Here is a 14,110-nt window from a genome sequence, read left to right on the forward strand (position 1 = left end):
TTTATGTTCCCTTAGCAAATTTAAATAAAGAAACACATAGGGAAATATAGGGAACAATGAACTGAATACGAACATCAAAATTTAAAATAATTTACCATGCTACAGTAAAAAATTCTAATTCAAAGAAAAGAAAAAGTGCCGTAAATGGTTTTTAAACTATTTTGAATAATTTTTTGATTGTCTATGGTGAAAATGGGTATTCAGCATTAACTATTAATACTTTTGTTGTTCTAGAACAACGTAAAGAACAACCGAGGAAGGAGGTAACTGATTCTGACTACTCTGACCGTGATAAGGATTACATACCTAACAATGAGAATACGCAGAACTCATTTTCGGTTAGGTAATATATTGTTTAGTTAAGAAATAAAACTAAAATACCTGTCAATATTTTAGGAAGTGACGACATCCTAAATGATGAAAATAGTAATATTGAGAATATCAACGAAATTATTTCTAATTCCCAAGCGATTGAGACCAATATTTACAGCGAACGAAAAACCCCAAAACGAAGACAACCAAAACTTTGAAAAAAAAAAATTCGCAAAATTGAAAAAAACTGTGGAAACCCGTATGTTACTAGCAAGGGTAACGTTACAAAAATCAATGGGTAAACCTTGCAATGATAATTGTAGGTAATGTATACATCGACTAGACATCGACATAGAACAGCGACTTCTTATTTTTAAATCTTACTGGAAACTTGGAAAAATTGATAGACAACGTGATTTTATAAATAGTTTAGTAGAAGTTGGAGATTGCAAAAGAAGGATCGTAACAGAGGAAAATTCAAGACGATCAAGAACTTTAAACTTTCATTTTATTATTGAAAATATTCGTCAAAGAGTATGTAGGACGATGTTTTTACAAACTCTAGTCATAAAAAAAAGGAGCACTAAATTTTGCAATTAAAAACGTTTCCCCAATAGTACTATTACTGAACATGATAAAAGTACAAAAATTTCAAAAATATCTGATGAATCACTAATATTTTTTGAAATTTTTGAAAGAACATAAAAAAGTTTCCCACTATGGAATCTCATTATTGCCGCAAAGACTCAAAAAGATTTTACTTAGATCCAAAATTGAACACGTTAGTTACACGAACAGTTACATCCACTGTAGAAAATTGTTTAAAGCCTTTGTTTGAAGAAAAAAGAAAAATATTGGCTGCAAAACTTCAAATCCTAAAATAAATCAGTAGTGCCGCAAATTTTCCCAACAATTGCAGAGCCTTTTATAGAGACTTAATTGGAGATCCAAATATTGAGGACGAGACGATATTACCCGATAGAAATAACCAGGAAAAGCAAGATTTTTTTTAAATATTTATTTTAGAAGAAGTTTGCACCGTTGTTTATTTATTACTTATTTTTATAAATTTTACTGTAGTTGTAATATTGTAGATAACCAGTATTCATTTTTCAATTTAAAATAAAGTTAAGTTCCAAATGTAGCTATGTGCATTTTATTATGACCCTCCCCAGGCTAATAATTTAAAGAACTATTTATTATTCTTATATCTAAAGTATTTGTCAGTAACCCTACCTAATATTTTATAGAGAAACAATAATTCGATTTGAAAGACCTGATTTGATCTACAGGGTTAAACTTAAAATTCCGTTTAATTGAAGACAACGATTTTGAAGTTAGCCACTTTTGGAACCAGGCCATCGATATGTCAAAATACAAATTCATAAACCACCTAAGCCCAATAACATAACTGCAACAACTAAAGAGGCATTATCCAATGCACTATCAAATTTTAATCACAATTTCTGGCACAACTAGCACAGTTGAAATTGAAACTACAAAACATATAATTATTTTATCATAAGATCTTACCAGAATCCATTGTTAAATTGTCCACTAATGATGTTAAACTGGACTCCAAATCTCCAGTAAGCAGCTTCGCAGGTGCAACTTTTGGAGGCTGAGCTGCAACTGGTTGCTGCTGTATGATTTGGGCACTCATGGTTTTAGTGTCACCTAAAGGATCAAACACTGATGGCTCATTTGTATTGAACAACCCACTAAGATCATTGGCATTTCCGAAAGGCTGAGCTTGAATAGGCTGTGCTTGAAATAGATTGTTCCCACCAAAACCATTGGTACCCCACATGTTATTGTCAGTAGTTGTGGTAGTTGATCCAAAAGCATCTTGGCCAAGGGGTGCTGCTGTTGTTGCTACAGGGGCTGCAGAAAAGTCAGCAAAAGGATTACCACCAAGGGAAAGGAGATCATCAAGGGCATTGGAAGCTTGAGCCGGCCTAGCAGCCTCTGGAGCAGAACCACTGGAGAAGAGGTCCAAGATTGGTTCACCAGTTACTGTTGGTTCATCACTAAGGAAGGGGTTTGTACTTGCTGCAGATGGAGAGCCTACAGATGCTCTGTAAAATAAAGTCTAGTATGATATTGCTTTTCAAAGTATTATCTGCGAACATTTTTTGCTCATCTCTTCTTGAGCTGTTTTCAATTAAAGTCCCTAATATAATAATTACAAAAAAATTGTTTATTTTACATTACCTACATTAATAATATTACCGTTATCTCAGCCCAGTAATACAGTTTTCTCGATTTGTATTCAACAAGCAGAGTATTGAACACACTTTAAATGGATTTTAAATTGTTTTATTTTTAAAATGGCCTAGGTAAAAATTGTTTGCTTAAAAAATAATCATAACCATTAGAAACTCTAATATACATAATACAAAAATTCTAAACCAAAATGAATATCTGGAGAGCATAGTTAATAATAAATGGTGTTAGAAACTAGTTTCCATGGTTAAAAGTAGTCATAAAAATGTAATCATAATTATGCAAATTTGGTAGTCACAAAGGTTATAATTAACAATACTCTGTATATATTATATTAATGTGTATTTTAAGACACTCCATACAGTATTTTTTTTATTTGGACAGATTACAATATAACATCAACTTACCTATAATGATTCAATGCCGCCTCCTCTTCAGCCACTGCAGCTTGCTTAAATGAGTCATCAACTGCAGTACCAAAGGCATTGCTTGTGTTTGACAATGCAGACACACCAGACTTGACATTCTTTTGTGTTGTGGCAGCTGTTGGTGTATTTCCTTCCAATGATGCTAAGTGTTGTTCCAGAGCATCTAAAAGACTATTTGGAGCTCTGGTAAGGTCTGGAATATCACCTTTGTCAATTCCTATATTTTCAGCTACTTTAAGAAACTCAGCAACTCTGTCCATCCTTATCAAAAACTTTTTGTACAAATCTAAAGCTTCTCTACATTGTTTTTTATTCATTTCAAAATATTTTTCTAGTAAATTGATTACTCCATCATTATAACAGGCAAAAAGTCTGATGAGATCACGAAACAGTAACATGAAACACATGTTTATTACTCCATTAGTGAGATCATTAGCTGTACAGTCAAATTCAAGAAGAGCATCTAATTGATTTTGTAAAATAGGCAGGGTTTTTAAGAGATTTTCTGTATTCATTGTTCTTAGAGTACCCTCTTCCTTCCCTCTTTTTACTTTACAAAAATCAAAAGCAACTGATCTATATGATAAAGCTTTTTCATTTAAATATTTAGCATACCTTCTAATAAATGGTGACATATCATAGCCAGTTCGTGCTCCTACAGCACTTTGAACACCTGTTTTGTCAACAAAATTTGAAAGTTGGAAGGAAACATTGCTTGATGCTAAATATTGAGTAAATCTTTCATTGCCATAGCACATAATATGATGTGTTGTAATCAAAGCCTTATACACAACTATCCAACTTGTATTCTGTGATCTCTCTATCAATAAATTAGCCATTTGCGGTATAGATACATTGGGTTCATTAGTACAATGGATTAGATAGTCCAAATGTTTTTTCTTAGGTCCTAACATTTCTTCAGTTGTAGCTTTACATACTGACTTTGCAAGACCCTGACCCGCTAAACTATGTTTTGCTGCTAAAAGACGATCATTAATTGTTTGCCCCGCCATTTTCTCTATATAAATATTGCACTATATTCACGATATTTTTTTGAAACTCTAAAAATAATCACTCAAAAAATTTACACTAGGTCGATCATGTATGAAGTAAGAAGTGAGACCGGTGACAGCGATCAATAAAACAAAATTCAAAACTAGCAGTGCATTCAACCTTAAGAATAGAAAATATGTCAAGGTTGATTATGTTTTAAGATAAACCACATAAAATATTTTTAAAAAGTTTTATTGTTTATTATCAATATTCTAACGATCTTATGTTAAATATTATTTTCGACTGTTATCACATGAATAGTGCAAACAAAAATATAGCCGAAGTGATGGTTTTCTCAATAGTAAAAGCCGTCAGAACATTTGAAGAAAAACATAAATAATAGAAAATGACAGTGACAGATGAGGGCTGGTGCCAGTTTATCGACAAATGGTTGAATATTTATCTTGACGTGACCTTAGTGATGTGTTGGCCGTAGGTGAATGGTTAGAATTTGAAGAGGTATATTTTCGGTCTTTCGGAAATTAAAGAAATAAAGATGAAATACTTATATTTATTATTATTTTTAAATTTAGTCGCTATTGTTAATGTTTATGGCCAGCAAAAGAGACAGGTAATGAAAATACTCCTTTTTAATTGCTAAGTTAAAATTGGAATCTGTGGTTAAAAAAGTAATATATGAAATATTATATTATACCTCAAACGTGGAATGTAGCTTGTATAATCTTAAACCCATTTATGACTAAGTAGGAGTAATATTTAAGTTAATTATTTTAAATGATTTTTATCTAATCTATTGTGGGTATTTTTTAGCCCCATACGATGGCTGAGCGCGTCCAACAACTAACGGACATGGCTAATAAACGACCAGTGTTGAGATTTAATGCCAATAAGTTTAGAGACTTTGTAAAAGCCTCACCAAGGAACTATTCAGTAATCATCATGTTCACAGCAATGGCTCCTCAAAGGCAATGCCAAGTGTGTAGACATGCTAGCGAAGAGTTTGCCATTGTGGCAAACTCCTATAGATACTCACAGAGTTATTCGAATAAATTATTCTTTGCTGTTGTTGATTTTGATGAAGGATCAGATGTGTTTCAGATGGTAAGTACCTTCTGTTAGATTACCACTAGTAAGTTTCTCTAAAGTTTTTTCCAAAATATCTTTTATATTGAGACATAATAATCTGTCATTTTAAGTTAAGACTGAATACTGCCCCAGTATTTATTCACTTCCCACCTAAAGGAAAACCAAAGAATGCAGATACCATGGATATTCAAAGGATTGGTTTTGGTGCAGAAACCATTGCTAAATGGATAGCAGAAAGAACTGATAATCAGGTAAGTGTATCTTTATGTTGCTTCTTTAATACATTTACCTTATTACTTTATTTGACAAAAACACTACAAAATTTAAAACTAGAAGATAAATGTGATAACTATGTATTTGTTTTAAAAACTCGTTTGTCTTTTTCTAGAATGATCTTTAAGCGTTTATGTATTGTAGCAAAATTTCTGTGCAATAGCTTTGTAATTTAGTTTATCTGAATCAATAAATTAACCCACCGCAAAATATCGAAGTTAACTCTAAGGTGATATAATCTATCCTCATTTATTTTCTGTATTCAAACTTCAATTATTAATTCTGGCATAATTATTTAGTGTAGCATTTAGTAGAATAAACTCAAAAACAATTTAAATTAATTATAACTGTGGCAATTGTGTACATTCATCCAATTGCGGTTTTGGTTGAAATGTTAACATAAATTGGATTTCAGATGTACTGAAACTACCTTCATACACAGAAACTAGTGTTTTCATTTTTATTAATCTTTTTAATATTAAACATTATATCTCTTTATTCACTTTTTTGTTTCAGATCAGAGTATTCAGACCTCCCAACTACTCCGGAACCTTTGCACTGATTATTCTTTTTGCTATTGTTGCTGCATTCTTGTACCTGCGCAGGAACAACCTAGAGTTTTTGTACAACAAGACTATGTGGGGACTAGGAGCTCTCTTCTTCTGTTTCGCTATGACTTCAGGACAAATGTGGAACCACATTAGAGGACCCCCGTTCATACACAAAACTGGCAATGGTCAAATTGCCTACATACACGGATCATCTCAAGGACAATTTGTGTTTGAGACATACATTGTTATGTTTTTGAGTATCCTTTTTTAATTATTTTACAAAAAAATCAAACCACCAAGGAGAGGACATATAGAATATTTAATTATATATAACTACAATCTTATTTTGGTCCCTTTTAGGTTATATACACAAAAAAGGAAACATGCTTGACTGTTCCAACTTTAGAGGGATTACCTTTCTTAATATGGTATACAAAATTTTGTCCCTGATACTCAACGAACAATTGGCGCAGTATACTGACAATATAATAGGATCATACCAAAGAGGCTTTTTGAAAAACAGATCTTCCATTGATCACATATCATCCATCAGACAACTATTAAAAAATCGACAGAGTATGTCATAGACTGTCATTAATCTTGGTAGATTTTAAGGCAGAGTACAATACTGTTGACAGACTCCTATTATATACGGCTATACTCAAATTTGGAATACCAAAAGGATTGGTAGAATTGGTAGAATATCCGCATAACATGGCCCACCATAACATGTTGGGCCATGCTATGGAGATGGATGAAATTAATCCTTCTAAAATAACCTTGCTAAATAAGCCAGTGGGGAGAAGAAGGGGCGACCTAAACTCAGGTATCTGGACAATTTAAGGAAGAATTGGAGTAAGGGGATGGAAAATTCATACGTTCAACAGGGAAGGATGGAAAAATGTTTTGAGGCAGGCCAGGGCTTACAAAGGGCAGTAGCGCCAACTGATGATGATGACAATCTTATTTTGTATAAAATATTTTTATCACCAGCTTTTAGATTAATTTTCCTTAACATAATCACAGATGGAGCTGTTGTGCTGGGAATGATTCTGCTGACCGAATCAGCAAGAGGCAAAGGTGACCCAAAAAAGCGTAAAATCTTTGCTGTATCTGGTTTAGTACTGCTATCAGTTTTCTTCTCTCTATTGTTGTCTGTATTTAGAACAAAAACTCAAGGTTACCCTTACAGGTAAATATTCCTATAATTAAACAATTTTATATCTTTATAAATATTTACAAATATAAAAAAAAACAATAACCAGTTCAGATAAAAAAATATTTTGTACAGAAGATCACAGCTAGAGAATATAAAGGAATATACATTTAATAACAAATATTACAATGCAAGAAAACGTAATGTCAAAGTCATTATTAACAATATATAAACAAAGAAATGTTAAAAGGACATGGCACTAAAGAGTACAGAAAGGTAAAAGAAATTTTCAGTATAGTCTTAATAAAAATCTAAAGGAATCTTTTTTTTTTTTTCGTTGCTTAATACATAAACATTTGTTTTTGTATTGATATCTTTGGTTAGCACCAATTAGTCAGATTTTGATGGATTTATTAATTAAATAAAATAAATAAGTCAATGAAGTCCTTACGAGTTCTACAACAAATTCGTATGGAACTCTATTTTCTGTAAATTAACAGAATAATCGTAAAAAAAATCTACTTAACGTTTCTTATTATATACTTTTTTGTTTCTGGTTAGTAACAATATTTGCATCATTACTACTGTTAGCGCACTGACTATGACAGGCAATCAAGAGCTCTGTGTAAATCTGCCCTAGACATGAAACATGCAGTTGATGTTATGTTATTAAGCTTGTTAATAGCATTTAATCACAAGCACTAATTTATAGACAATGTGGAGACTTTTAGTTTAGTATTAACCCATTAACGCCGAGAAAAAAAAATTTCTTAAAATTTTAGAAATTTACAATAATAATGACTAAAATAAGACCCTACAACATACTTTTGACCATATTTTTTTATTAGGAACAACAAGATGCTTTAAAATAGCTGTTCCCATATGGGCTCGTTAGGCGCAACCTATATTATACACAAAAAAAAATTATTTTTATAAAAATTAACTATTGATTATGAAACATTCGAAAACAATCTATACAAAGTCCAATATTGCATTTGCAGCACATTGTTCGTCCCCTACTATTGCAATTGTCACCCCTACATCTTCGCCTTTTACCTTCGGGGACTGTAATAATGTAATGATGCATTCCATCATATCTAATATCATTGCTAACTCGAAAATCACTCGCTGCTGCTTTCGGTGCTCGTCCAGTAGCTTTCGGTTGTACCCTGTATCTTGTTAAATACGTCTGAAATAAAGAAAAGAAACACAAGAGTACTACTGAATAGCTTCCTTCTACCTGTTTATTTACCTGGTAAATACTTCGTCTAAAATCTAGTTGACTAATTTTTCGGCCACTTTTTCTGTACAAAATCCATGCATTCTGTAATGCAGCATCAATTAGATAAGTAAATATGGGCCAGTACCATTTCTTTGATCTAATACCAATGCGATAACTACAATCAGATAAAAAATTATATTCTAAAGGCAGACAAAGAGACAAACTTACCAAGATATGTTGTTGTCCATTTGGTCAGTTCCGCCCATATTTTTATTGTATTCCGCTATAAGATTTGGCCTTGGTATGGGAAGTATTTTCTTGTCTACTGCCTTCACTGGCTCAATACCATAACTCATACTAGCAAGGGTGACAACATTATTGTCCATCCATCTAACATACACTATTCCCGTTTCTCTGTCTAAAATGTATGAAAAGTATCCTCTTCTTTGTTTTTCAACCTCCTTTTTTGAAGGAAGAGGGCAGTCCTTTGGCAAGCGGTTTTCCCTTATAGTGCCGGTTCCAGTATAACCATTAGCTTTTAGAGTACATAATAAATTTGGATTTGTAAACAAGTTATCGAAAAAAAATTGTACGGAAAGTTTCCTTTTTCCTTTAGTTCCTCAATCATTTGCAGTAGAGGAGCCGTTGGTTTTCCAAAAATTGATTCATAATTAGAATTTGATCTGGGATTTTTTCCTTGGTATACTTCAAAATTCACCAAGTAACCATTCGGAGTATTCAACGACCAAACTTTGTATCCAAATCTTACTGGTTTGCCACGGATGAATTGTTTACATCCATGGCGACCAAAATACCGAATCATCGATATATCGTAGGAAAGATTTGGTTCAGGTATAAAGTGTTTAAGAAAACTTGATTTTAAGTGGTCTGTAATTAGCCGAAGCTTGTACATTTTATCAGAGGTGTTTACATTGTTATTATCATCAAAATGAATAAGTCTGCATATTTGCAAGAATCTATTACGGCGCATGGCTTCTGATATCATAATATTTTTCATATCATCTGAGTTTTCCCAATAACTTCTTGTCAATGGCAAAACATTAATTCCACTGAGGATCAGAATACCAATAAAAACTTTTAATTCTTCTATGGTCAGATTAGGATTAGGACAATTTTGAAATAAAGCATAGTTTACCGTTTCATGTAAAATTATTTGAAGCAAATCGTCGGAGAAAAAACATTCAAATATCTCTGAACAGCTCAACGATTGGTATTTAGAGTAGTCCCCTGGTGGAAATGTACGACTACCGGTTTGCAAATCTCCTTCAACAAAATTGGTGACTGCTGGTTTGATGGCTATATTCAGTGAATAACTGTCCTTATTTGGAACATGTACATGAGTTGATGCAGATAAAATATCAATATTATCAAGGTTGAGTCCCAGTCTGTCTTTGTTCGCAAATACAATCTCAGCTGGAGCACTCAGTTGTCCTGCCGACAAATTGTCTGCTAAACCACTCTCATCTTCATCTGCAGAGTCTTCATCAGTTAAGATGTTACTATCAGGAGGCTCAATATATATATCTACGGCATTTCCTTCATCATAAGCTATATCTAGAGCTTCTTGAAGCGTAATTCCCCTAAAATAAAACACATTATTCTTAAATTGCATTAACGCCTAACGAGCCCATATGGGCACACCTATGTTTAGAGGCAAATTTTATAGCCATAATAATTTAGACAAAAACAGTTTTTACATACTAACATTCCTTCACATGTTATTGATAATATACGTATAAATACAATTAGCTAGATAATATTTTCAGAGTTAAATAATACTTACACAAATTTGATGTCCATATTTTTCACGAATATTACTATCACATGTATTCAAATATCCAAAACAAACGAAACCTTTTACCACTGGTTCGCACAAACTCTCCTAGGTATGTATCGACATGTACTAAACTTGTCTGACCACTCAAACCGCTTCGGAGTCCCCACTATAAAAAATTCTTCACGTTTTAAAAACCTCCTTCTAACGAGCCCATATGGTACCGTTAGGCGCTAATGGGTTAATATTCTGATATACACTCCGCGTCATAGAAAACGGGCCACCCCAAGTATTTAAAATATTTTCGAAATTATTATTTATTGCTACAAAATTAAGCGTTTATTTTTTTGTATATTGAATTAATATTATTTTATTTTTAATGTGTCTTGGGTTATTTAAGTTAAATGGGTTGTTGCGAAAGCAAACCGACCATGTAACTGGATTAAGGATATTCATAGAACCTATAAAACAAAACAATTTTGAAAAAAAGTTGTTTACACTTGATCAATTTCCGAGGAAGCGATTGTTTTGAGAAATGTATGATATTGTAAAGGGTTCTAATGAGTTTTAAAGTGTGAAGTAGTCTTGAGTTAATAACGATGGAGAATTTTCAAAAATCGGTTGAAATTGTTACGTTACTGGGAAGTGGATTAAGTCAAAGACAAGTTGCAAGACAATTGAATGTTAGTCGTTCGACTGCACAAAGGACCCAGCAACGATTTATTGTGACAGGATCTCACCAACGACGACCTGGTACAAGTCCAAATAGGAAAACAACCGCTAGGGAAGATCGAGTCGTCATTCTTGCCGCATTACGGAATCAGACCCAAACCGCTAGAATACTTCAAGGCCATTTACAGCAAGCTCAAGGACCAGCAATCAGCCTTTCTACTATTCGGCGAAGATAAGGGAACAAGGTTTGACAGCTTGCAGTCCAGCAACAGGGCCCTTACTTTCCCCAGCTCACAAACGACGAAGACTCGATTTTGCCTGTGAGCACATCAATTGGACAGCAGACGATTGGAGAAAAGTATTGTTTACGGATGAGTGTAGAATGTCTATTTATGGTAAAGATGGACGCAGTAAGGTGTACAGACGGGATGGAGAACGTTTCGCTGGTTGCACTTGGCACCACGGGTTGCTTTTGGTGGTAGTTCAGTAATGTTTTGGGCAGGGATTTCTTTTGATGTGCATACGGATCTCGTCGTGATCGACAGAGGTACGTTAACAGCAGTAAGGTACATAACGGAAATCTTACAACATCACGTGATGCCCTATGCTGGATTTATTGGCAACGAATTCCTGCTAATGCAGGATAATGCGAGACCACACACGGCAAGGATAGTAACGGAGTACCTTGACGAGGTTGGTATTCCAAAAATAGACTGGCCTGCTCAAAGCCCCGATTTCAATCCTATTGAGCATATATGGAGCCTGCTAAAAAGTCGCGTTAAGCGTCGCATACCTGCTCCAACAACACCTGTAGAGCTTCAGATGGCACTCATTGATGAATGGGCCACTTTTCCTCAAAGAGATATCCAAAACGTTATAAATTCCATGCCAAATCGAATGAGGAGTGTCATCCAGAATCGAGGTGGCAATACCCATTTCTGAAAATGGATACCAGCTTTTTTTTTAAATAAACAGTTCATTGTTGTTTTAAAAACTGTAAGTTGATTTTTTCAATAAATTTCCTATTTTTCTTAAATTTTTTATTTTCGATTGATGTTTTACGATAATGATGAAATTTTATATTAAACGAGTTATTGATTCAATATACAAAAAAATAAATGCTTAATTTTGTAGCAATAACTAATAATTTCGAAAATATTTTAAATATTTGGGGTGGCCCGTTTTCTATGACGCGGAGTGTATTTACTACACCAAAGTAAGATAATTGAGTGCAGGATATGTTTTCGAACAACTGTCTGCAAACAAGACACAATGATATCTTTCATGGAAGATAAACGAATGGATAAATGTGCTCTTGTATTCAAATTATTTATCAAAATTCTAGTGCTGAAGTAGTATTCGGCTTCTACAGTTGAAAGAGCAACTGTTTTGTTTCTGGGATAACCACAAAACTGGATTGCCACAATAAATTACAATACAACCTGTAATACTTTTTCTGTCAATTTTATTCGATGCCTAATCTAAATCTGAGTATCAAATCAGTTCCAACAGTTTCCTTTTATATGTCAATGAAAAATGTTATATCTCTTTCAAATAGTGCAGTATTCTTTTTCCTGCTTTTCAAGTTTGTTGGGACGGTTTATCAAGTACTCTACTGAGATATGAACCTGCGAACAGAATTTCAGCTTTAGAGGTAGTTGCTATGTACTTAAGACTAACTATCAGCTTCCCGTAAAGAAAATCAATGACTTCTAAAGTGTTAATCTGAACATTTGTTTCCATTAGTGATGCAACACCTTTACATCACTTATATCAAATGAATTCAATAGCTTTGATGTCATTTTGGGCTTTTCCAATATGAGATTACCACTTTCTCTTGATATTCTCAGTCCTAAAAAGTTCTTCACTTCACCCAGTCTTCTTCAATATATAAACAAAAATCGTATTTTAATCTTAAATTTATTCTCTGTTAGAAGTATGATTTTGACCATTCTTTTAATTCATATAATGCTCTATTTAATTTTTAAAACCTTTCCTGTTTAGTATTACTGCTTGTGAAGAATAAATATACATATATTTCCGAATTAAGTTTTTCATTTAAGAAAGTTGTGGACATCAAGATAAGTTTTCCAATTTCTTTGAAGTGCATGAGTCAGCATCATTCTCACTGTGCTCATGCTTACCACAGGTGCATAGATTGATTTAGTGGATTCTCCTCCTGTACTTTTGTTTTTGTTACTAGGTAAATTAACTGGTGTTCTTGTGTTTAGGTTTTCTAATGACCCAAGTTCTTGATTGAGCTATTACACTTTTTATTATTCTGTGTTTCTTCAAATGTATCTCATTCATCATTGAATGATAGTAAGCAATAAGCTGGATACAATTCATATTCACTAAAAAATTCTGGTAATTTAACTTATCTTTCTCTTCTAATATATGTGGGGCCTCTTATTACTTTTTATTTTAATTTTAATTATTTCGTTTTCATCTAAGCTCTCATTTTTCTTGCTTCCATCTTCAGTGCTTTCAGAACTTCATTCATTTTGGATCCAAACTATTTGATTATTACTCTTATCATTGACATCATCAGTTACCTTTATATTCAACATCAAAAATAATATCTGTGGATGTATCTTGTCATTTTTACAATCCCACAATTTATATCCTGAATTAGAATAATTTATTATTATTGTTGTTGTTGTTTTAACAATAATAGAATTTAAGAATAAAAACTCTTAAAATTTGGATAGTAGAAAAACAAGCAGAACAAAACAAGCACCAAATAGAAACCAAGCCCCAACTAATTGGAGTGAAATGTATTAGCATATTTCCCTGTTTATCTAATATCATATACAATTAATATCTTTCCATTTAAATTTATAATTATTTATATTTTTTGTTTCAGCTTCCTTTTTAAATAAATTTAAAAAGAAGAAATTTAAATGTCATTGTATGATGTTATAGATTGAATAAAGTTTTGTTAAAACAGTCTAGTAATATTTTTTATTGTTTATTGCCCATTTGTCTTGCAACGTTAAAAAGATTATTGTCATATACTTTAATAGTACGCTTCAAAAAATAAAAAATAAAAACAAATCTGCTTAAAAAATAATAATTAAAACATGCAATATATGATTGATTTTATAGTCACTAATAGAAAAATCGACCCAAAGCAGATTCTAATGAACTTTAAACTCAGCAGACGCAGGGAGTGAACACAAACTAGTACTAACAAAAATAAGAATGAAAATAGCATCAAAACATTTTCTACAGGAAATCACCACTGTAGAATCGCTGTGGAACGACTCTACAAGAGAAATGCACTAAAGGAGGCTAGCACAGAAGATACAGCTGAAAAGAGAAACGAGAGGCCTACACGAAGTACAAAACAAAAAATTAACACTGGGAACAGTT

The 14,110-nt window shown here is 32.8% G+C and overlaps 2 protein-coding genes across 2 annotated transcripts in view; one reads left to right on the top strand and one right to left on the bottom strand.

Annotated features, from left to right (window-relative positions):
- LOC140437766 (phosphatidylinositol-binding clathrin assembly protein LAP-like) overlaps positions 1–4,293 on the bottom strand; it is a 57,541-nt gene extending 53,248 nt beyond the window's left edge. The window contains exons 1-2 of the mRNA XM_072527479.1: positions 2,946–4,293; positions 1,846–2,390 (exon numbers count right to left, since the gene is read on the bottom strand). Of these exons, the coding sequence (XP_072383580.1) occupies positions 1,846–2,390; positions 2,946–3,979 (1,579 nt within the window). The 5' untranslated portion in view covers positions 3,980–4,293. The remainder of the gene's footprint in view (positions 1–1,845; positions 2,391–2,945) is intronic.
- Positions 4,294–4,412: 119 nt separating this feature from the next.
- Positions 4,413–13,685, top strand: Ostgamma (oligosaccharide transferase gamma subunit). The gene is made up of 6 exons (XM_072527481.1): positions 4,413–4,590; positions 4,791–5,081; positions 5,177–5,317; positions 5,856–6,147; positions 6,917–7,082; positions 13,602–13,685. The coding sequence occupies exons 1-6, from the start codon at positions 4,516–4,518 to the stop codon at positions 13,615–13,617; spliced, it is 981 nt and encodes a 326-aa protein (XP_072383582.1). The 5' UTR covers positions 4,413–4,515; the 3' UTR covers positions 13,618–13,685.
- The last annotated feature ends 425 nt before the right edge of the window (positions 13,686–14,110 follow it).

The sequence above is a fragment of the Diabrotica undecimpunctata genome, chromosome 3, assembly GCF_040954645.1.
Source record: "Diabrotica undecimpunctata isolate CICGRU chromosome 3, icDiaUnde3, whole genome shotgun sequence".
Taxonomy (NCBI): domain Eukaryota; kingdom Metazoa; phylum Arthropoda; class Insecta; order Coleoptera; family Chrysomelidae; genus Diabrotica; species Diabrotica undecimpunctata.